This window comes from Pseudonaja textilis, chromosome Z (assembly GCF_049901715.1).
Source record: "Pseudonaja textilis isolate UNSWEBS1 chromosome Z, rPseTex1.2, whole genome shotgun sequence".
Classification (NCBI taxonomy): Eukaryota; Metazoa; Chordata; class Lepidosauria; order Squamata; family Elapidae; genus Pseudonaja; species Pseudonaja textilis.
Window position 1 is genome coordinate 25,672,243 of NC_142008.1, and position 25,643 is coordinate 25,697,885.

General features: G+C 40.4%; 1 protein-coding gene across 3 annotated transcripts in view; it reads right to left on the reverse strand.

Annotated features, from left to right (window-relative positions):
- The window catches only part of NEBL (nebulette), a 168,563-nt gene that overhangs the window by 38,370 nt on the left and 104,550 nt on the right, over positions 1 to 25,643 (reverse strand). Inside the window, exons 6-10 of one of the 3 annotated variants that reach the window (XM_087916990.1) lie at positions 17,867 to 17,968; positions 16,608 to 16,709; positions 12,617 to 12,724; positions 9,798 to 9,902; positions 8,792 to 8,899 (exon numbers count right to left, since the gene is read on the reverse strand). The exons of the other annotated variants lie outside the window; for them this stretch is intronic. Of the exons in view, the coding sequence (XP_087773116.1) occupies positions 8,792 to 8,899; positions 9,798 to 9,902; positions 12,617 to 12,724; positions 16,608 to 16,709; positions 17,867 to 17,968 (525 nt within the window). The remainder of the gene's footprint in view (positions 1 to 8,791; positions 8,900 to 9,797; positions 9,903 to 12,616; positions 12,725 to 16,607; positions 16,710 to 17,866; positions 17,969 to 25,643) is intronic. 3 annotated transcript variants of the gene reach the window in all.

The following is a 25,643-nucleotide window of genomic DNA, read 5'->3' on the forward strand; positions in this document are numbered from 1 at the left end:
CGTTCAGGACCTGTGGTTGCTGCAACCAAACTCCTTTGCATGTGTATTGGGCAGTATGTGAAGAAAACCGTGTTTACGTTGCCGCAGTGCCTCATTTTCCGGTGGTGCTGGGTTTGGAGTGGCTACAGGCCCATGATCCACAGATTGTCTGGTTGTCTGGAGCTGTGCAGTTCCTTGTTAGGAAGTGCACCACCATTGCTTGCGCTCCTGTGCAGGGAGTGTGGCTACACCCGTGGACCTGGATCTACCTGCGGAGTTGGTGGACTTTGCTGATGTGTTTGGGGAGAAGGAGGTGGATCAGTTGCCTCATCAGGCATATGACTGTTCAATCAACTTGTTGCCTGATGCCAGTGGGTCAGATATATTCCCTGTCAGAACCGGAGTTGTCCGTGTTGTGGAATTTTATTGACTAGAACCTCCGGAAAGGGAGGTTTATCCACCCTTCTACCTCCCCCATTGGCTGCACCGGTGCTTTTTGTGAAAAAGAAATCGGGGCAGCTACGTTTGTGTTGTGATTACCGCAAGATGAATGCCACCACAGTGAGGAATCAGTACCCACTTCCCCTCATCCCTGAACTGATTGAGCGGCTTCATCAAGCTAAGATCTTTACGAAGTTGGATTTGCATGAGGCCTTCAATCTGGTTCGCATTCGTACAGGGGACGAGTGGAAAACAGCTTTCTGGATGAGGTATGGGCATTTTGAGTATACCATGACGCCTTTTGGATTAACCAATGCCCCAGCTGTGTTCATGCATTTCATGCACAATGTTTTCCGTGATTTGTTGGATCAATTCGTGGTCATTTATTTAGATGACATTTTGATTTACTCTCACTTCCTGCAGGAACATTGGCAGCATGTGCGGCTAGTGTTGCAACGTTTGCATGATAACCACCTGTTTGCTAAATGTGAGATGTGTCAGTTTGCACAAACCATGATTGACTTCTTGGGACATCATATTTCACCTGCTGGGGTGGAAATGGACCCAGAAAAATTTCAATCGTTGCAGGAGTGGGAACCTCCACAGCGGGTTAAGGATGTGCAACGACTGTTGGGGTTTGCGAACTACTACCGCACATTTATTCCCTGATTTGCTGCCTTGACTGCTCCCCTTTCTAATCTGCTCAAGAAGGAGGAGAAGTTCCATTGGGGTGCTGAGGAGCAGGCAGCTTTCGAGGCATTGAAAGTCGCTTTTGCTTCTGAGCCGATCCTCAAACACCCTGATCCAGGCCAGCCATTCATGGTGGAAATACATGCTTCCGATGTGGCTGTTGGTGCAGTGCTCCTCCAGGCCTATGCTCCCACCTTGTTCCCGTGCACTTATTATTCCCGGAAGTTGCCGGCTCCAGAGCGCAACTATACAATTTGGGACAAGGAGCTATTGGCGGTTAAGGTCATTTTTGAGGCACCACCTGGAGGGGTCTCATCACCAAATCGACGGTCGGACGGATCATCACAATTTGGAACACCTACGTACAGCTCGGACATTGAACCAGCATCAGGTGAGATGGTCCTTATTCTTTGCTTGATTTGATTCCCAGATGACCTATGTTCCGAGTGGAGGGAATCAACATGCCCACGCCCCATCTCGGAAGCCCGAGTATACTCGAAGGCAGGATAAAATCTTGCCCTGTACGGTGATTCTGTTGGAGCAGTTTGCAGCCACTGAAGAACCTGTGGACCTTCGAGTGAGGATTCAGGAGGCGCAGCAGCAGGACCCATTTGTGACAGCTCGACGTCAAGAATTGGATGAGAATGGGAGACAAGAGACTCCTTGAGCATATATTGGGGACCTGTTGCAGTTCCATGATCGCATTTATGTGCCTGGAGGTCCTCTTCATGGCCTTATCCTACGTCAATGTCATGATAGTCCGGTGGCAGGACACTTTGGGGTGTTCAAAACACTGCACCTCATCTCTAGGACATTTTGGTGGACGAGACTTAAACATGATGTGTCGGGATATGTGGCGTCCTGTGGGATCTGTTGCCAAGCCAAGTATGCTCCTGGTGCGCCCCCTGGTCTATTGCAGCCCTTGCCCACACCAAAACAACCGTGGAGGGAAGGTTCATTGGATTTCATCATTGAGTTACCACCATCGAATGGTGCCACAACCATTTTGGTGGTGGTGGATATGTTGACTAAAATGGCCCACTTTATTCTGTGTGCGGGTCTTCCATCAGCCAAGATAATGGCTCAATTGTTTATCTCCCATGTTTTCTGGTTGCATGGTTACCAGGCCGCATGGTACCAGATCGGGAGTACAATTTACGGCACACTTCTGGCAGACCCTACTCATGAAACTGCAGGTTCAGGAGTGTCTGCTCATCACCCCAAAACTGATGGGGGGATAGAGAGAGTGAATGCTATTTTGGAGCAGTACCTCTGCTGTTTCAGCAATACTCTACAAGACAATTGGGTGGAGGTGCTGCAGGTGGCGGAGTTTGCTTATAACAATGCTCAACATGCATCCACCTGTGTGCCTCCTTTCTTTGCTAACTATGGGTTTCATCCATGACTTTAGCCCCGTCTGATTCCCCAGTTCTGGCAGTGGATACGTTTTTGCAGGAGTTAAAAGCCGTGCACCACATGGTCTGCGATCAACTACAGAGAGCCAAGGAAGACTATAAACGGTTTGCAGACTGACATCATCGTGATGTTCCACCTTTAGCAGACAGCGATCGGGTTTGGCTCTCTCTACTCGATATTTACCAACGATGCGACCATCGAAATAGCTCAATCACCATTACTTGGGACCTTTACCGGTCGAGGCGGTGATCAATCCTGTGGCTTATCGTCTCTCCCTGCCATGGACCATGTGTATTCATCCTGTTTTTCATAGTTCCCTGTTAGTCCCTGCCTTGCCAGATAGTCCGCATATACTGGCTCCATCACAGCCGGCCCCAGTAGCCCCTCTGGGAGAGGAGGAATACAAAATGTATGGCATCCGAGATTCATGCCAGTTGCGGGGCTGATTTCAGTATTTGGTGGCATGGAAAGGTTATGGACCAGAGGACTTCACCTGAGTCGATGCCACTGATGTTCATGCTCCTCGTTTGGTCCAGGATTTTCACGCTCGGTTTCCTCAATGTCCTTGTGCACCTGGTCCCGGGGGAGGGGCCCCTGCAGGGGGGGGGATAGTGTCATGCCCCTGGTGGAGTCTGACTCTAAGGAAGAGGAGAAACAGCCAACAGGGAGTGGGAGTGTGACTCCAGAAGTGGTGGAGGAGGCTGGGGAAGGGCAGAGGCCAGCTAAGCAGTCCAGGCCTATCGCCTATCCATCCTAGGTCATGCAGGGAGGAGAGGATCAGGGAAAAGCAACGTCTACTCAAGAGAAGATTACCATGATCCTCCTCGTGGCTTGCAGGTGGGAGCTATGTATATAAGTTTCCAACTGCGCAGTTAGAATTGCTGAAGTCAATTAGTGTTCACCTTGAAAGAGGCTTATCTTTGCTGGCGTTCTTCCAATGGACTTTTCTCGGCTTCCTAGAGTTTATAATTAGTTATCTCAGCTTGCTTCAGAACTCTCATCAATGCGGTTTGTTATAGTTTTCTGTTTGCCTCCCTATTTACTTTTGTGACTTTGAACTGTGCCTAATAAAACAGTGAAGTTAAGTTGAAGGCTTTACAGGACTTTAATATATGTTTTGGGTTTTGGGTTATTTTGAGAGACTGTCATCACATGTCATGTGGTCACGTCTGTAATCCTGATTGGTCACTGAATTGGCCCTTGGTGCGTTGGGGGAGGTTTTTTCACTCTTGCTCGGACCCTAGCATAGTGCTAGCGTCTCTCCTTTGGCTCTGCTATTATGGGATGAAATAGGGGAAAGATTACTATCATTTTACACTATGATTTCAACTATGCAAAGAATTGAACACTAGATGCATCTTGACATAACTGTGAATTACCCTGAGGATACCTAATATAATCCAATAAAAGAAACTTTGTACGGAAGAATTTGTAGAGTTATCTATCTTTATATTCAACAATTGACAGAATAGTAAAATGATAAGTAGATCTGAATTCCTGCAATCCCTCAGTAAAAGGATGGTGGAAATTTGACTCTGGTCTCCCAAAAAGTAAAAGCTATTTGAATTCGTGTGATAAAGCAAAAGTATATTGAAACCAGGACTCCCAAGTCAAAGCACAATGTTAATCTGAGTCTCCAAAGCAGAGATATAACTAATCAGATTGCCTGAATTGTCATTCTCTCTCTCTCTCTCTCTCTCTCTCTCTCTGTACAACGGAAGTTTTACAGGCTGTTTGGATGGTTGGGAGGGGCTAAGAATCCCCCATTCTGCAAGAGACAAACAAGTAAACTCCTCTCTGGGTCTTTGCATCTCTGTTTACCTGCTATCTCAAAGACTCAATTTGCATAACAAGGAGGAGAGTGTTTGCTGATTGCATGTGTTTTAAAGAGGGAAGCGGTTTGAGAGGGGCTTGAAATGTTTTTCTCTGATCAAGTTTGAAACCTGTTTGCATTGGCTGAATCAATGTATGTTAGCAAAAGGAGAAAGAATTGAGACAAGAAGTCAATATCTCCCTAGCTCTTCAGCCATAAACTATGAGGAAGGTTTTCACAGGAAGCGAGCAATAAAAATACCTTGCATTTCTTGTCACCATAGAAATGGACTGCCAGCAAGATAGACAGCCATTGTCTTCAAACTCTTACAAATGCAGATGTGAGAGGACTCACAAGCTTACTTCCTGAAGAGGAAGTGACTCATAAAAAAACCCCTAGCAGCTAGCCATCTCCATAGAAAAGGGTGGTGACCCCCCCCCATTTTGAAGACAGCGTTTTAAAGATGATTAATTGAAAGGTTTCCTGTAAAATTAAAGCATAAGAACCTACACTGTTCAACAAAGATAAATTATCTACCCACAGGATTTATGCAATGGATTACAGTATTACATTTCTTAAATGACTTTGTACAAAAGTATTCCATCTTTTTAATGACTTTTCCTTCCAGTCTAATCGGCTACCATTCAACTGCTAGCTTATATCACCATCTGGTGGTCAAGTAGAAATTTCACAGAGAATTCAAAAAAAAATTTACCCTTGCCACCCAACTCAAGGGTCTAGCTCCACCACTGAAGAGACCAGCCTGTGTGCAACACCAGTGTCTTCCAGACCTAGCAAGCATCACTAACAGGCCAAAACTGTGCACTGCACCAGTGTCTTACAGATCTAGAAAGTACCACTAATAGGCCATTTTTGTGCTCTGCGCCAACATCTTCCTGATTTTGCAATGCACCCCCTAGCAGCCAATCAGTGCTTCGTCAGCATCTCCCACACATTTCAATGCACATCTCTAGTGGTCAACCACTGAAATCTTCTGAATTTTCTCAAATTCAGCCACACGACTGCAATGTCACCTACATGGTCAAGTACTGAATTTAGCAGAAGTTCCTACGTTCTGCTACCTGCTGGCAGTGCACCCTAGTGGAAAAAAGGGCATCGCATGGAAAACCACTAAATTTTCCAAAATTCACCTTTTGCTAATTTGAAGCATGGCAACTTCTTCTGCCATGACAGATATCTCTGATGTGCCAGAGGACTCGAACCCTCCACCCACCCTCGATGTAAACGTGGAGCCTCGTTCCAAAAACCCAGTTTTAGATGTCCAACCTCTGGAGAAGCAGCGATACCTCAGAAAGCCTATGACCTCAGACAGCATAGGAAGCTCACCAAACCTATGGAGGCATGCTATAGGAGGGATTGGGACAGGCTGTATCACCACTATACAGACTTATGGTCGGAGCTCCTGGATAACTGCGAAGCCCCAACACGCAAGCTGTCTCCTGAGGAAATCTGCACATTGCAGAATGACCTAGATGACCTTCTCCTATGGTGGAAAGACAGTGAAAGTAAACTCAAGTACATCCAGTTGAGGCTGGGTGACCCAAAGCTCCAAGTGCACATTCAAGGCTCAACAATGTGCTATGGTTGGAAGTAGTGTCAAGGGAGCGGGGCAGATCTGACATAGCTCCTCGATCACATGTGTCTTCCTCCCACTATTCCAAGAAAGCCTCCTCCCTCCATCCCAAACCAGCTAGATCTAAAGCAGGTTCCAGCATCTCACAGCAAATCTCTGTTGCTAGCTCTCACCATCCTTTCAGAGCATCCTCCCATTACAGCGTCGCATCTAAGGCCACCAAAGCATCAAGTTATGCCGACCAAGCTACAGAAGCTGAGATAGAAGTGGGGGTAGCAGAAGCAGATTTATGTATCATGACAGAGGTGACACAACAGAAGGCAGAAATGGTCAACCAATAGGCAGAAATGGCCAAACAACAGGCAGAAATATCCAAAACTCAGGGCCAAGTGGAGTTGCTTGAACGACAAAGAGAGACAGCAGCAAAAACGTGAGGGCCGCAGCTTTGCAGAAGGTAGCCAACAATGCCTCCGTCAACTTCGACCTCGAAGAGTTGGGAGAAGAGAGCCCAGACACACGGGTCAAGGCCTACGTGGATGAGCAGCACTTGCTACAAAATGAGCAGGTAGAACCAGCACAGTTAGTGGGCAGTCTCCCAGATCCAAGGGATCGAAGGAGAGAATCTCAACCACAGACTTTACACACCAGTCACAAAACTGACATCATAAGACCTAAGACTCGAGACTCCCTTACCAAAGGCAACAGACCTACCCCAACATTCCAAGACCTGCTGGCCAAGCAACTTTCCCTTCCCAAAAACATCAAACCTAACCATATACCTCCAGTCCTAGAAAGCGAGCAAATTAACCCACCAGTTGCTACGCAGATTTCTCAACATACCTCAAGTGACAATTGCCACACTCAATCCACAGGCAGTGGCATTCTTGCCACAAGCTCAACACTACTTGAGCTCACAGGTACAAGATAACCGTAGCCGTCCTACACAGCAACATGAAGCTCCACCATCGTCTATGGAATGGCAGGACAACCTTCTCAGTAAGTACTGGGAGGAAGACTACAACCCATTGTTGGGATACAACCCAGACCTATTCTACAAGAATCCAAGGTGAGACCCCTCTGTGTCAATGCCCCTCACACACAACTTCTACTCCACCTCACCAGATGATGATCCAGCATAATGGAGAGAGTTGGCACTAAGGAGAGGAAAGCTAGATAATGGTGTATACAAATTCTCTAATGAGTAGGGCAGAGGATATCTGCTTTGGAAGAGAATTTTCATGCGCAACATTCAGGCAGCATACCTGAAGCCCAATGAAGTACTTGTACACTTGATAGCATGGCTGGGGTCTTCCAGAGCAGTGAAGGAACTTTATGCATCCCACTTACACAACCCAGACACTGCCCTTCAGTTGACATAGAAAAGACTTGACAAAGAGTATGGCACTCCCACAGAGGTGAAATCATCACTCTTGGATCGCCTCAACAGCTTTCCTAAAATTCCTATCAATAAGCCTCATCAGCTCAGGGACCTCTCTAATATACTTATACATCTGAGAGCGGCACAATGGGATCCCAAGTTACCGGGACTCACTTGTCTTGACCACTTCAATGCAAAGCAACATCATTCGAAAACTACCACAGGTGCTAATTGAACAGTGGATCCAGTTGTAGAGGGCCTTCATGGCCAAGGGTCACCACAAAGGTACTCCTTTTACCCTTCTCGAAGAATTTGTGGCCAACCAGGAAACATCGTGCAATGACCCCCAGACCCCCAGACTCAGAGCTGTTAGTCCTCCAACTGAAAAAAGATCCACCAGCAATTATGTGCCGTCCACAGACCCTATGCACACTGCAAAGGGAAAACCCTTCATGTCTGTACACAAAACGGAGATTGCTATTTCACCCGTTCAAAGAAACATCAGAGACCAACCAAAATGGACTTCCGTTACACAACTCTCGACACACACTGAACAGGTGGTGCACAGAAATCCCTGGACCACAGGAAAGATTTAATAAGGGCGTACAGATACATTTTTTGTATCGAAAACATTGTTGATTATCAAATATATATATATATATATATGAAATATTATTATATATATAATATCAAATATATATGATCTCAAACATACTTTCCAAAGTATAATTTAAACGTTTGCTAAATATCAAAGTGTGGTTCTAAAATAATAACTGTAATTTGGGGTAAGCACAACAAGATCCAAAGTATTGCTTTACTCATCCCATATGTTTAAGAATACTTTTAATTTCTGTTTTGTGAAAGGGATGTAAGATATTCGAAAAAAAAAGTTTATACTACATTCAGCTAATTTGCTGCTCAACAAGTCCAATCTTCTACTGAGTGAACCAAAGATTGGATTCAAATATTGGATTTTTATCAGTTATTCTGTTTCACAATAAATCACACAAACATCTTATTTAAATGCTGCTTCACCACAACACTTTGGTTACTACATTATATAGGTAGTCCTTGACTTACAACCATTTATTTAGTAACCACAATGGCACTGAAAAGAAGTGCTTATAACCGTTATTTATACTTACGACTACTGCAGCATTCACATGGTCATGTGATCAAAACTCAAGACACTTGGCAACTGATTCATATTTATGATGGTTGCAGTGTCCCAGGGTCATGTGATCATTTTTTGCAACCTTCTGATAAGCAAAGTGAATAGGGAAGCCAGATTCGATTGAAAACTATGTTACTAAATTAACAATTGCAGTAATTCACTTAACAATTTATGGCAACAAAAACATCATTACATGTAGCAAAACTCACTGAACAAATGTCTCACTTAGCAACAGAAATGGTGGGCTCAATTGTGGTCGTAAGTCGAGAATTACCTGTAATAATAATTTCTCAAAACATCACTTACCTCACTTTGAAACTTTTGAGCTTCTTTTGAAATTTTGTATATTGGTGTGTCTATAAAATCTAGCATAGACTTGCCTTTTGATTTTTCATATTTCTCCTTATATTTAACCTAATAAAAATATCAGACATCAATTTAAAAATCAATAACCCTTTAATTCATCTATATACTGATTTGAATCAAATTTCCACATGAAAAGGAATTCTCCTTTTATCTATAGAAAAGTAAAATCATTTGCATGTATATTTCCTTCCTTTTATATGTATTCATTATCTATGCAGGAGAAATTTGGTTCACAATCTGTTGGCTCAGTGGTAGTTGGTGATTGAAATACAGAAAGTAATATTGTTCCTGCTGCCTTGAGTCCAGAAGTGGTTCCATAGACATATTGGTGAGGTACCAAACCCCAGACTGCTCCTGAGCGAAGGAGTGGACTGTCTGACAGTTTGAACTGAGGGAACGGAATGTTAGACAACTGGCAGTTGGAACAGAATTCTTTTCAGGTGGAGGTGGAGTAGACTACCCATGCTTTGCAACAAAATCATGCGATCAGGACATGCAGGAGAAATTGGCTCAGTGGTGGTCAGTGATTGAAACACATAAGGGAATATTGCTCCTGCAGCCTTGAGTCCAGAAACAGTTCCATAGATGGAAGTTGTAGATATTTTGGTAAGGTACCGATGTAAGGAGCCCCAGACCACTCCTGAGTGAAGGAGTGGAACGTCTGCCAGATTGAACTGAGGTAACGGAATGTTAGACAACTGACAGTTGGAACAGAGTTCTTTTCAGGTGGGGAGGAGAATAGAACCCCTTAGCATCAGAGCGTGTTAATTATTGTACAAGAAATACTGATGATCTGATGGTCATTAGTAAAAATCCTTTCTTAGTGAGCACTTAGAAGCCAAACGGAACATGCATGCCAAATTTCAAGTTTGTAGGCTTTACAGTTCTTGAGATTTCGTGATGAGTGAGTGGTACATGCATTTTATATAGAGAGATGTGGGCATACCTGACTTTGCAGAACTGCATTTTCTTTGTGGTGCAGCTGTTCAGCAGTATCCAGTTCAAAATGATAGAGCCCCTTAGTTTTCACAAATACTTTCTTATAGTCATACTGAAAAAAGTAAATATCTTTAAATTTCAAAGTATATTTTGAATTTAGAGCCAGTATATCTTTGTGTACTTTAGGGTAGGGACTTTATGAGTATACGTATATATTTCACCAACTTATGATGCCCTAGAAAGAAGAGAGGTCTCTTTTTTTGACACAGAAGGAGTCTGCAGCTGTCAGCTGTTTATACAATGATTACTTAAATGCTTATGAAAACTATTGGGAGGGGAATCTTTGAAGCAGTTCTGTGAGAATTGTGCCATTTAAAATTGGTGTTTAAAATACTGATATTTAATACTGTTATAATATATTGAATATCAGGTGAGACCCAGGGATTTTGTAATAAACGTTATTGTATTATCTTATTTGAGACAATACAGCTACAAAATATCTTTTGACTATTGGACTAGGTAGAATCCTGGAAAGCTTTGTCAATATGGGAGATCACTTGCAATCCTTCAAGACCTAATCTGTAATAAGCAATGTATTTAAATATTAAAGTTTTCTGAATTATAGAAGCCAATATCTGTCTTCAGTGATCTATTAGAATCAATTAATTATTGTTTCATCTCTTTTTAAAAGTGAAAAAAGTACTTCCACTAAGATGATTTAGAAAGATGGGAAGAAAGTAATTTTTAGAAGTACCAGTCTCTTCTGTCAGTCAGAAATTTATTACCTTCGTAATGGATATAACAAGTCCAGAAAAGCAATGCAGATATTGAGACTTGCTAAGCATTCTGAAGCCTGTATCATTCAACAAAATAGAATCAAAATATCACCCCAAATACCTCCATAGTCCAATCTATATTAAATTGAGGAATTACATTTTGCATGATACAAGAAGCTAATTTGATCTGGTGCAGGGGTTCTCAAATGTTTCTATACTCCAGGCCCCTAGAAGGCTTCTGATATATTCTCGCATATCTTAAAAAAATGTGCATATAATTATACATATACATTATAATTTTGAAACTTCTAAACCCATGTTTTCACACTCCATGGATATCGTCTTGCACCCCAGGGTGGTGCGAGGGTGGCAAACCCTGGTCTAGTGATTAAGCCAAGAGGCTAGAAAGCAGGAGACTGTGAGTTCAAGTCCCATTTTAGCCATGAAAACCGGTTGGGTGCTTCATTCGTTCTCAGCCCATCCAAACGTCATAGAGTTATTCTTGTAGAGAAAAAAGGAGGGAATATGGATATGTTTGCCACATTGAGTTATATGTTTTATGACCTCAAAAAGTAATTCATGGCTTCTACTTTAGTTGCTGAGGGCTACAATAAGATTAGATGAGGATATGATCACAGGGAGGGCAAGATTGATATTTTTTAATTTTTCCCTTATTTTGGAGGTATATAGTTCAAAATTAAATTTATTTAGCTAGCTTGATTTTCTCTTTCTCCCCTCCCCACCTAAAACTTGGCAAGCAACTGTAAATTTGGCAACTTATCACTGCTCTTGCATCACACAATCTTAGGCAGCTGTGGAACCAAGAGAAAAGATGTTTCTCAGACTGATCATAGCCTAAGAATTGCCTGTTCCTGTTTTCCTGGATCTGATCCTTTAAAATGAGAGAGCAAGTCTTCTTAAAGTTTGTATAGTCCTAGCACATATAAATACACACACGAACACATCACTGTTGATTTTCCAATTGATTAGATTAAAATTGTTGCACAAATGCTAGTTTCTGTTTGATATCACATTTCTGGCTGCATTGGGTCAGCTGAGTCAGTTTATTACTGAATTTACAGTGATGTATTTGAAATTTAATAATTAGAATTTGAATTACTGTGGCAAAACTTTTGCATAGATTGTCTTTTTTTCTTAGAGAAACTTTGCCTCATCTCTTCTGGATTCAAAACAATAATTTAATCTTCCCTTCATTATAAGTTTCATTATCATATTTCTAGCCACTAGATCCATTATATGGAATGTAGCTCTGTCTTTTTCTCATTCGAGCCACCTCAGTTACTTGTAATCACAGTTATAGCTATAGCAAAAGCACTTACAACATGCTTTGAAATGCAAAAGAAATGATGGTCTTGAAGCAAGGAAGCTTCTCCACTAGTTAGACCTGTATTTATTACAGATCACCACACATTATGTAGGGAAAAATTAGACCAGGTAATTTATTTATTTTGTCTTGATGGGATGAGGGAATCTGTGTTGCTCTTGTTCTAATGTTAGTTATATCTAAAAGACCAGGAGCTGTTCAATTAGTGGAAACATTGATTGACTCAGTTTCCTGAATTCAGCATTTCAAGACGAGCATCTCTGAAGACAACTTCCACCCCTCTTAAGACAACAGACTTGCTTTAAACTGTTTTAGTTTGTTTTAAAATTAGAATGAAATTGTAGTGATGTGAAAATGCCACTAGATGTCCAGACCTTCTTTTTTGTATTTACCTTTAAAAAGAAAACAAGTTTCTTTGGTGAAAATACCCAAAAGCAGAAAAGAAATAAGATTTCCAATTTCCTTGCTTAAAAAAAAAATCAGAATGTATTTATAATGGCCATAAGATGGCACTCATTTACTGCAGAGCACCAAAATGTAATCAAAAATCATTCCATCTAGGAACAAATTAAAACTTTTAACATGGACTAGACTTTTCCAATTAAAATTTAAGGAAATTATTCTAGGGAATTGAAATGCATACTTACAATATTCATTGCAAGTAATGTAGGGAAATGTTCTCCCCACAAAAAAAATTCTACTTACATCACTTGCCAATACAGAAGCCAGTTGAGCTTGCTTGAAAAAAGCACTTTCCAGAGGATTGAAGCAATGATTCTTTATTTCTTTAACAAGCTTTTCTTTATATTTAACCTAAAGAAATAAATATATTACTATAAATAATACATTGATGAAGAAGTCATATATTTATTATCATTTTATTTAGTTTATTTTAGCGTACCAAAAGGAAAAAAAGAATACCAAAAGAAAAACGAGTAGTGTTAAACTTTGACCACTCAAATAATATTGATCAATCTTTTAATTATATCACTAAAAAGCTACTGTACAAAGAAAGGAGACATCTGGGTGACACCATAAAAGAATAATATTTTTTAAAAGTCCTATTCATGCTAAATATATGGTTCTACATATCATGACAAATTTCAAATTTCTAGTATATAATTCAAATCATTTTCACATATTTAAGCCACATTATTCTTCCTAAAACAAACATATGGGTATATTTAAATGTCACCTCCATTATTTTACAGTTTCAGTACAATGACATTGACAATGAAGCACTTTTAAATGTTTGTCCAAGGTGTCCATGAAAGAAACTTGTTGAATTAGAAACACTTCAGTGTGGTTAATAATTTGCAAGGTTCAGAAGCTACTGAAGTAAAATCAAATTATGTTTTATGATTCTGATTGTTTAAAAACTTGATTGGTAATAAGTTGATTAAATACATCTATATAGTACATACCGCATATTAACCCACGAATTAAAAACAAATAATTATCTGCAGTTTTCAAATAAGACCTATCCCCAAATGTAGGCTTGTCAGATGCATAAGGGTCAAAATTATATTTTTCTGCTAATATCTACTAAAGATGCTGTTAATCCTTCATTAAAAAGATACCAAGCTCCTGCAAAGATATCAAAGGATCATGTAGTTGGATTCCATATAGAAACAGGTAAAATTGCATGCTGCATACAAGTTAGAAAAGTAAATTTCCTCATCACTATATGGCAATAAACATGCCTATAATATAAGAGATAACTAAGAAGATAAAACAAATCTAAATTCTAAGAATGCCCAATCAAATGTAGAATAAACGCACAATGTTCTGAAACTGACATTTATCCAAAAGCATCAGATATGAAATTATCTATTGAGATCATCTACTTTCTATAAATAATCTAAACAAGATACTTTTAGGAATACTGGCAGAGTAATAATATTAGAATTAGAATAACTTTATTGTCATTGTACAAGTACAACGAAACTGTGGATGCACCCCAGCAACTGTTCGCAATACAATAAAACCAAAGCACTTAAAAATGAAGATAAGAAAAATAGAGTACCCACGTCTCCATTTGCAATTTGAAAGTACAATATCTACAAATTCTAAATTATTTGATGTTGAATTATTTAATTTAGAATTATTTAATATTCTAAATTATTTGATTTTGGGGGGTGGGCCTAATATAAATATACCCCAAAAATATACCTGGGGGATGTGAGTGGCCAGCACAAGAGGCAGCAAGCGCATGGGGTCTAACAGTGTCTGGCAGCAGAGGCAGCCTGTTGGTCCCTTGGCGCAGCATAGATAAGTCCGAGCACAGAGGCAGAGTCGTGGGGGAAATAGGCGATCTAGATGTGCTGTGCAACTGCCAGCTCACGGGAGGCTTGTGGGAGGCTTACACGGTGGCACCGGTATCAGGCAGAGCCATAGGGGAGGGGGTGCCTGCCCAGCACGGCCACGGGCAAGCTAAGAGATGGTGGGATAGAATGGGAGGGGCACATTGGGCACGTTGGGTTCACCTGCCTCCCCCGTGCCTCTGGCTCTGCCATGCACTTTTCAGCCAGAGGGAGAAGAAACTTCATCTGCTTGCAAATGGGATGCTTCAAGTGTCCATCATTTCTCTATGTGGGCAAAAAATATGTCTGCTCTGGAAAGTCCTGTAAGCTACTGCAACCACAGACAAGCAGAAAATGGGAGGGAGCAGGCAGTTGCCTCCTCCCTCCCCCCCATGCCTCTGCCTCCACTTGGTGCCGGTGCCGCCGTGCAAGCCTCTTGCAAGCCTTCCATGAAACACAGCAATTAGCTCCATTTCAAAGCATCCCATTTGCAAGCAGACAATGCTCCATCTTCCTCTGAGTAAAAAGTGTGAGGCGGAGCCAGGTGGAGGTGGAGCCAGGTAGAGGCAGAGAGGGGAGGCAGGCAATCCCAACACATTTAGCTCCGTTTCAAAGTGTCACATTTGCAAGTAGATAAAACTTCAAGTCTCCCTTATTTCTCCATCTGGGTGAAAAGTGCTTCTGCCCTGGGGAGTCAAGCAAGCAGATGGTGGGAGGAGGTACATGGGTGGTGGCAAGATAAGGCACCTCTGAAAATAAACCCTGTGCTTATTTTGGAGGTCAAAAGAAAATAAGACTGGTCTAAGTTTTCTTTTGGGCTTAAAAATAAGCGCTAGGGCTATTTTTGGGAAAACGCAGCAGATATATGAAGTCTAGAATCCTATTTTTTACAGTTTCTTGCAGTATTAGTAACATACTAGTATATAATAATTAGTATATTAGCATATAATATTTATACTAAAGAACAATTCCATGCTGATTTGGTGTAAGATGGAAATTAGTATATTTTAAAGCATTATTAACAAAGAGCAAAGTAGCAAAGTAACAGTGGGATTTTCTGAATAAAACCTTATTAAACTGTAAAAAGAAATGGAAAATACAAGTTAACTGGATTCAACCATTGGATATGATAATAAATTATAATTATTTAACTTGCATATCAGAGGTGGTATTCAGCAGGTTCTGACCAGTTCTGGAGAACCGGTAGTGGAAATTTTGAGTAGTTCAGAGAACCAACAAATACCACCTCTGACTGGAGATTTTACAGTATTGTTCCCCTGCCACGCCCACCAAGCCATGCCCACAGAACCAGTAGTAAAAAAATTTGAATCCTACCTCTATTGAATATGATCATACAAAAAAACTTCACTTTTTCCTGATTAACTATTTTTTTTTCTAAAAAGTTTATTGTTCCTACCTCAAGCTAATTTCTGCAACACTGTCTTATTAGAGATGGCTTTTAGATATGTTACAAGTTTTGTTCTTATATTCCTGAGCCACAAATCACGTTGACCCAGAATTATGGATTTGAAGTTAATATACTTGGAGAACAACAGCTAGAAAGACTGCTATTGTTTAATTGCCCATTTACAAGATCAGAACTTAGCTAACTTCTTGCTAACTGTCCTAAACATACTTTATCTACTACATGATATAATCCATTTGTCAATTTACTAAATTTGGGCCTAGATTTCTGGCTGATCAAGATTCAATAAGAAATAGTAACTATGCATAACATTTAAACAATCAAACATCTGTCCCATAGTAGTCATAGCCACTTTTCATTATATTCTTTTCAACACTCCCCCAACCACACTGGTTTCTCTCTGATAAAAAAAGATTCTAGAGATCTAGAGAATTAAGTTGTTTCCAGAAAACCACCTAGCATTTAACTGTAAATATTATTTTACATCAATTTTCTGATTTGAAGAATCCTTCATACTGGATTTAGTGTTATTTGGTGTCATATAACATGATACAAAGTCAAGTCACCTTTTTTTTAGATTAATGGCCATATTGAGCTGTAGCATGTGCTTTCATCTCTATTGAAAATGTTCCTTGTTTTCAATACATTTTAAAAAAATATTTGCAATAACAAAATTTAGTACTATGAACACAACCCAGCATACCACATGCTATGTGGAGAACATCAAAATATTATAATCCGATCACCTTCTGCAACAAAACTGAGATTTATTATCCATTTGTAAGCTGCTGCTATTGTTTCCTCAGTAGTGGCAGTTATATGCATTTTTTCACAACACAATTTTAAAATGTTACTGAAGTCTTATTTTTCATGCATTTTTTAAAAAATTACAACTTAAAAAGAAAACATTGGTTTTATGTTTGGGAAAAACATGTTTCTGTTGAATGTAAAATTCATCAAACCTTACTTGGCTTAACAACTTGGATACTTTCTGAGCGTGGTTAAAGTCTAGTCTTCCAAGTACAGTTGGCTCTCTGCTCATTTCTTTTTTTTCTTTTGTATATTCAGCCTTCAGAAAAAATGTAGGTATATTAATACTCATCAGCATTTAACTTGGCTGGGAAAAGACAAAACAGGATTTACTCAAAGAACTCTATATGAATATTAAAAGATGGACAAGAAAAAGCAAAAAAATTACCTATTTTTTATATGTAATTCATATATATTGGAAAAAAAACCTAGTGCATTTCTAAAAAAATTTTATTGAATACTTTCTTATCAATTCTCACTCAATCAGATAAAAATAAGAATTTGCTTTTGAAATTTCTTTCAGTGTAACTGAAAGTGAAATCTTCATGCAGAACACCCCTTCTATTTTATCATGAAAAGTTTTGAAAAGACATCTAGCACTGGATGTGAATGACCTTTAACTATATAATTCCCTCTCTACTAGACTATTGACTCTTTGGAGAACATAATATCAAAAACAAGCCAGCAATAGACAATAGAAAAATGTTCTGTGGAGCTTTTTCAGAATTGAAATAGCAGATAGTCAAGGAAATGCCATTATGAAGGAAAGATAAAACAGCAACATCAGTGGCACTTTCAAGAGTAAAGTAAGTTCAGAAATACCACCAATAGAAATTAGAAAGAGATCCTCAAACATAAAAATAAAGTAGGACAAAAAGAAATTATTTTGTGGAAGAAAAACATTTCTAGTAAATTGAACTACAAATTATAATATAATATTAAAAACACAAACAAGATCTTGCAGAATTAATGACTGTCTGATGCTATGTTAATCAGTGGTATATATAAACCTAAGATAAGGTGAGTCAATGAATGAATCTGTAAGAAAATTTAGGAAATTATGAACATAATATTTTTAAAATGGTCAATTAAGCAAATTAGGAAGCAATATTCAATGTTCTGTATTAATAAATGTTTTATTTTCAGACGTGTAACTGTTCAAAACATTGTATAAATATTGGAAGTTTACTATTTTAAAGATACTATCAAGAAGGAAAGATATGTTGGAACAAATATTTTGAGTGTCTAAAACAAAATATATTATTGATATTAGTCCACTTTCACGTCGTATCATCATCAATGTGAATCTAAGTCTAGAGTTTCAGTTACTAAGTACAATTACCATAGTTAATCTGTACCCAATGCAAATGTGATAATTGCATGTTTTCAAAAAAAAAATTATAAGAAATGTCATACATTACTTATTAGCTTTGTTAGCTTTGTTGCCATCATTATATCTGGTCTATTGGAAACTTCAGTATATTTGTGATTATCCTGGAGGTCTTTTTTATATGATACCTGTAAAATAAAATATTATGAATGCCTTTTGATAACCAGTTCTATTAAAAACATAATAATATACTAGCATAAAATGCTGTTTATTAACATTATTATATTATGCACAAGTAGAAAAAATAAGTGTTGATGTATGTGATAATACATCCATTTTAAAAACAATATGAAAATGCTGTATATTAAACACATTAGAATGCATTGTTGTTTGAAATGACAGCAAATATCATTTTATGACAATACTGAAACAGCTAAATTGGCTTCGCTTCAGGTTTCTAGGCATACTTCAAGGTGAGGGTGCTATCTTAATGCTCTGCATGTATTGCATGTAAGAATTTTAAAATATTTCTTTTTCAAGCCTCTTCACTGTGTAACACTTAGTAACTAGACAAGGCCTTAATGAGAACAAGACTCTAGAATTACCTGCCACTTCATTATCACTGTCATTTCAGCACTAGAAAAACATGGATAGTTTTCTGTCAAGTGCAAACAACCATATGTATGGAGTTCAAACGAAGTACTTTATTATGTTCCACCTAAAGTACAAAAATCTCCCCAGTCTGCCAGTTCTCCCTTAGCAATAATTAAATAAGGCTCCAATGAATTCAGGGAGGATCAGTTCTGGCCCTTGTACAGTTACACAGTGACTCTAGACCCATGATGGCGAACCTATGGCATGCATGCTAGAGGTAGCACGCAAAGCCCTCTCTCTGAGTACGCAAGCTATTGCCCCAGCTCAGTTCCACCATGCATGCATGCCTCCCGCCAGCCAGCTGGTCTTCATTTTCTGCTTTGCATGCATGGGGATGGGGCGCATGCATAAGGGGGTGGGGCATCCATGTAGGTGCCACATGCTCATGCACGGGGCACATGCATGGGAGACACAAGCGCATTGCATTTTGGTGATGCACACACACACACTTAGGGCACTCAGTGCCAAAAAGGTTAGCCATTACTGCTCTAGATTAACTCCATGCTTCATTTCTTTCTCTATCGGGTTGGGTGATTCTCAACTTTTTAATTAAAAACAGATTCTCCCTCTTCTTATTTAGTCTATATTTCTATTAGTTTTATTTAATTTGATAACCATGTTGAATGCATTTCTGTTTTGTTTTATTCTTCACTAACACATAGAAACAACTTATTAGATGCAAAACCAACTGTTTCAACAAAGATATTGTATATCTCTGAACTATATTAATTTGTATTAGAGCTGCATTACGGCAAAATCAATAAATGGTTTTGAAGAAATTATAAAGATTTTATACAACCACCAGGACAGAATATTTTTGCTATTCATTCTACTTCTGCACAAGTTCTGGAAAAATACAGCTGCTTTAATGAACTAATTCAGTGCAAAATGAAATATTAACAATAATATTTAAGAAAACAATATTTAAGAAAATAAATAAAGCTTCTTCCAAAGAAAAGAATTACAGTGTCCAGTAGACTTTGGGTAGGAGAAGCAATCGCTGCTTGAAGTTTTAACTTTTAAAATAACTTCTAAAACTTCTTTAAAAAGATAAGATTAAAATAATGGCAAGTATTATTTATTAAATAAATAGTGTCCCATCCATTACAGGTGTACAAATTACTGAAGTAATTTCCTAGAATGAATCAGAAAGTAGGTCTAAGGCTCTGGAAATTAATAATAGTTTGCAAAAATTGATGAGATGAAATGAACACCATAAGGGAAGCAGGAGCAGAGTTCTTGAAGGGTGTTCATCTTCCATATAAATGGTGAATTAAAACAAAATATCTGGACTCCAATTAAGACTGAAACAATCAGGTATAGACCTAGAGAAAAATGTCAATCTTATGGTAAAATCTGTGGCAAATATTTATTTTATGGCTCTCCCATGACAGATTACTATTTATCTGTAATCTAAAGAAAATAAAATAGTAACAGATTACTATTTATTTATTATAATTTACTATTTAGTAATTGAAATAAGGTAGTGTGGCTAATTTCCTAGAGACAAGATGGTAGAAAAATCATACAGTTGTTATTTCTTCAGATTTAGTACCCAATCTAGTTCAATATTTTCTAGCTGTGAATTCTTACTCTTCCAGCACATGGGTAAAGATATATTTAAGTTGGAGGGAGATATGTATTTTTTAAAATATCTTTCATAGTGTGCATATTGCTATACCCCATTGAAAATACAGAGAACACGGAACAAAATAAAGACTGACAAAGAGTATGGATTTTCCAGTCGCTCAGTAAATATCACAAGGTTCAGGTCAGAACAACAACATGCTATTATCAAATATTTTGGCCTACTATGAAAAGTGCCATCCTCTTAATCACTTAAAACATGGTGCAAAATGTTTGCATATTGTATGAAAGAAACTGCCAAGAAATAAAAGATATATATCTTGCTAAGCAGTCAAGCTCATACTCTTTGTTAATATCATGTTGTGCATTTTCATTGCTTGCTTTGAGTTGCAATCCATGGCAAGACTAAAACTAGGCTCTATAATACATTCACTGATCCATCCATTCGATGTGAAGGTAATGCAAGCTTCAGAATCACCATCAGCAATTCTGATCTCATGGCCTAATTGTCTGGATTCACTGAAAGACGAAGAGGTAAAGAATACTTTAAAAGCTAACAAATATGGATGAAATATTTTATTGAATCAATCTCCCAGATTTTCTCTAAAAAGGTATCTTCTTAGAAATCTTCCATATGTTTATCCCTATAATATTCCTGCAAAATTCTCTCTGATGAAAGAATAACTAGTTAAATATGATTAATTATCATATTGATAATTCATATGAATTATCTTGCAGCTGCAAAATAAGTATGCACATGCTAACAATGCTTAGGATGATACAACATAGATTATAGTCCTATATGGAAAAAGAGATACCAGATGTTCAAGATAACTTTTTAAAAGGTCAAAGAACACAAGACATTATTGTTGATAAAGACTAGATAACTGAAATGGCCAAAGAGAAGTCACTATATGTTTCACTGATTATGGAAATCCTTTGAGCATGTAGATCATGTTGGACTATGGAATGTGGTTTTAAAAATGGGGACCTCAGAGCATGTTATTGTCTCTGGAGAATATGTCCTCTATATAGCCACATAAAGAAAGCCTCATCACAGATAGAACATGATGAAATAGGGCGTTGGTACTTACCTGACACGCCCGTTCTCCTTGAGCTGCAAAGAGCATCCAGTAGTGGGAGGTGCTTCAGTCTCTGCTTATCTAGGCTGGGCTTAATTTGCGGAACGCTCCTCCTCCTCCACGGGACTCCTCCCCAGCATTCCCCAGTTTTGGTGAAGATGAGAGAAACAAACACCCTCGCCCTTAATACTGTAAAAATTCGTTGGCCGAAACAGGATCCCACCAGATGGAAGAGGGTGGGGCTGGATGCTCTTCGCAGCTGAAGGAGAGCGGGCATGTCAGGTAAGTACCAAATGCCCTTTCTCCCATGAGCTGGTAAGAGCATCCAGTAGTGAGACATACCAAAGCTTGGCCTGTCCTACGGGAGGGACTCCGTCTTGGGATCCCCTCCTGGTCCCTGTGGACCCGTTGCAGAACCCTTCTGCCAAAGGAGGCCTCGGCTGATGCAAACACATCTATTTTATAATGCCTAATGAAAGGTGATGGAGAGGCCCAGGTTGTGGCATGACAGATGTAAATGATTGGTGCCTGCATGGCCCATGCTGCCGATGTTGTGGTGCTCCTTGTTGAATGAGCTGTTATGCCCCTGGGCACCTGAAGTGCTTGAGTCTGATACATTTTCGCTATTGTGGCCCCTAGCCAACGGCCTATTGTGGAGTATGAGAACTTGCATCCCTGATTGTTGGGCTGAAAAGACACAAATAAAGTCGGAATGGAAGACGCAAAGATCTTGTCTGATCGACAAGGCTGCCAGTTCCAAATAAAACGAGCGGAAGTGATCGCTACAAGAAAAACTACTTTATACATCAGAAATTGGAGACTTGAGGATTGCAAAGGCTCGAAAGGGCACTTAGTGAGTGCAAGAAGGACCTTGTTAAGGTCCCAAGTGGGATAACGGTGAACCGTTGGTGGGTGTAAGTTTGTGGCTCCTCGGAAACACTGTATGCATGGATGATGGGAAAGAAATAGGAGACCTTCATAAGTGACTGATGCCAAGGCCACCACTTGTCTTTTCAACGTATTAGGTGATAATCCCGTCAAGCCCCTCTTGTAAAAACTCTAGGATCTGAGCCACAGATGGAGAAATGGGATCAATTTGAGACTTGGTACACCATTTGCAGAAACTGGACCACGTGGCATTGTAGATGCGAGTTGTTGAGCGGTGTCTGGCAGCTTGGATGGTGGCGATAACTCTGTTGGAAAACTTTTCGCTCTTCAGACGACTCTGCTCAACCTCCAGATGGTCAGGTGCAAGCATTGAGGGTCCGGATGTTGAAGGGGTCCTTGGGTTAACAAGACCCTGCCTGGTGGAATTCTCCATGGTGGTGATACAGATAGAGTGTGGAGGTCTGCAAACCATGACCATCTGGCCCAGTAGGGAGCTACCAGAAGCAGTTCCGTCCTCTCATCAAGCAGCTTCTGGATGACCTTGGGGATCAGTGGAAGTGGTGGGAATGCATACAGTATCCCCAGGGGCCAATGGCAATGGAGAGCATTGAAATTCTCCGCTCCTAGTGAGTGGTACCTGGAAAGAAATCTCAGGAGCTGAGCATTGAGCGGGGAAGCAAACAGGTCTACAACTGGCTGCCCAAATGTCCTGACCGCCTCTTGAAAGAGGGTCAGATGGAGGCGCCACTCCAATGGATCTATCGTGGCCCTGCTTAGCCAATCTGCCTGTGTATTCGACAGTCCTGAAATGTGTTCTGCTCTGATGGAAATCAGGTTGTTCTCTGCCCAATGACACAAACACTCTGCTTCTCACATGAGGTGTTTCGACTGAGTTCCCCCCTGTTTGTTTATGTTGCGGTTATGTTGTCAGTCAATATTAATGTGTTGGTTGTGTACCTGTGGAAGGAAGTTGCGGAGAGCCAGGTGTACTGCTCGAAGCTCCAGCCAGTTTATGCTGTGCGATCGTTCTATGGAGGACCAGCGGCCTTGGGCTGTGAGCGATTGAAAGTGAATTCCCCATCCAACCAGGCTGGCATTGGTGGTGATGGTAAGTCTGTGGGGCTCTTTGAATAGGCAACATTTGTTTATGGCTGGTCTGGTCCACCAGAGGAGAGATATGAGGACCTGTGATGGAACTTTGACCTTGTATTTGGAGTTGCTTTGGCCGGATCGCTGGTATGGGAGCAGGAACCACTGGAAGGATCTAGTATGGAGACGGGCCCAAGGAATAATAGATATACATGAAATCATCTTGCCTAACAATTTTGATTGATCAGCTAGGGATAACCTCCTATGAACCCTGACCTCCTTAACTAATTGACGAATGCTGTTTTGTCTATCTGGTGACAGGAATACTTTGCCTTCCACTGTATCTATGACTGCCCCCAGATGGATTAATTGTGTCAAAGGTGTTAAATGACTTTTCCCAATTGATTGAGAACCTTTGTAGTTGTAGGGAGTGTAATGTGATCTGAGTATCTATGACTGATTGATGAACAGAAGATGACAAAATTAAGATATCATCGAGGTAACACTGCAGTCGTATGGGGACTCCCCGGAGATGAGCAGCGAGGGCTGCGAGAACCTTTGTGAAGGTCCTGGGGGCAGAGGCTAGTCTGAAGGGAAGAGCCACATATTCAAAACGGAGATTATTATAACAGAATCGTAAAAATTTATAGTGGGAAGGCTGAATTGGAATATGTAAGTGCGCCTCCATCAGATCTATAGATGTAAGGACATAACCTTTTCTGATACCAAGTAAGATAGATTGTAGGGTGTGCATTTTAAATTTGCAATATACTAAAAATTGATTAAGGAGTTTCAAATCCAAGATTGCTCTGCAACCCCCTGAACTTTTGGGAACAATGAAAAGATGTGAATAGAAAACTCGCCCTCATTGGTCGGTAGCTACTGGTTCGATCGCTCGTACGTTCCGTAGGTGCTGAATAGCTGTTTCGTTTAACCAGATCTCTGGAAAGAGGGCACGACATAAAGAAGTCTGGGGGAACGGATTGAAACTCCAGCGCAAGGCCGAATCTGATCATGTCTCTGACCCAGGAATCAGACATTGAGGAGTCCCATTGGTCCACGAATAATTTAAGGCGGCCGCCAATGGGAGCCATAAATTGGGGTTATCTTGGACACCAGAAAAATCTATTTCCCACTCCTCGGAAGGATTTCTTGGGTTGGCCACCCCTTCTGTTCCTATCCCCAAAGCCTGACCTCTCTGGCTGTTGCCTTGGTCGGAAAGGTGGGGGTCTCTGGTATTTGGTTGAGAACGGTCCCTAATAAAAGGGCTGAAAGGTTCCTCTCCAAAAGGACTGAGGGTTTCTCGGGTCTGACTTCCGAAAAAGGGAGGGTAAAATTTTCTTTTTGTTTTGAATTTCGATGAGTAGTGGATCGAGGGAAAGACCAAACAGTCTGTCTCCCACTAGAGGAGATGAAGCGAGCTTGCATTTATGTTTAATATCTGCTTGCCAATTCTTTAACCATAGCAAGCGTCACGCTGTGACATGTGAAGTGATGGCTCTGGCTGGAAACTTAACTGCATGAAAGGTTGTGTCAGCTGAGAATTCGGCGGCTGCTATAAGCTTTGCAATGTCTTGGTGTGCTCTAGTGTTGGAATTGGGGACATGCTCCCATAATAGCTGGAGCCATCTAAGGGAAGAACGGGTAAAGAAGGAAGTGGCCGTGGCCGCTCTGATGGCTCATGCATGAGACTGATGGGCCCTGCGTAGGGCTAGCTTGGCTCGTTTGTCCTCTCGCTTTAATGCCTCCAGCGCCTCACTGGGAATGGAGGACGAGGACACTAATCCCACAATGGGTTCATCTACCTCAGAAGTATTCAACAATTTTAAGAAATCTGGGGCCAAATTAAAGAATTTCCTGTTGTAACCAGTAGGGGCCGGGTACACTGCTGCAGAAGCCCACTGTTTCTGTACCAGACCTGTAAACATGTGAGAGACTAGAATCATGTCTGCCTCAACTACAGGTTGGATGAAAATGAGATCCTCTGGTCCCTTGTCTGATGGAGTTGGAGTGGTAGAAGGGGCCAGCTTGTCCAGTCGCACAGTATTTTTGGCCTTGAACAATAGAGATTTGAAAAGTTGTGGCCGGAACAAGCCTGTAAATACAGGTTGGTCAGGAACGAGGCCCTCATCCTCAGACATCCCCCTTTCTAAGGGGTCTGCTTCCGACATGGCAGGGTCAGTATCATGCATTGATTCTGATTCACGCTGGTCCATGTGCTCAATGTGTTCCACCTCTTCTGCCTCCTCCTCCTGCTCCTCCTCCTGCAGCTCCTGTAGGAGCATACCCCTTGACATTGTACCTGGGTATAATGTAGCTCTGACCTGGCCAATGACCGAACGGATTGCAAATCATACTCAGCGGGTGCAGGATGATCCCTGGTTAGAACTGCATGTTGCAGGCCTGCTGCGATTCCCTGATGGATAGCCATCTCCATCCAGGTCTTCATTCACTCTGGCACATCATCTGGAAGAGATTGTTCCTGTCAAAGACCGGCAGCCGTTGATGTGAATGTCGCTTCGGGTATTCTTCGCATGGTTGGTGATTGAGCTGACTGGGCCTG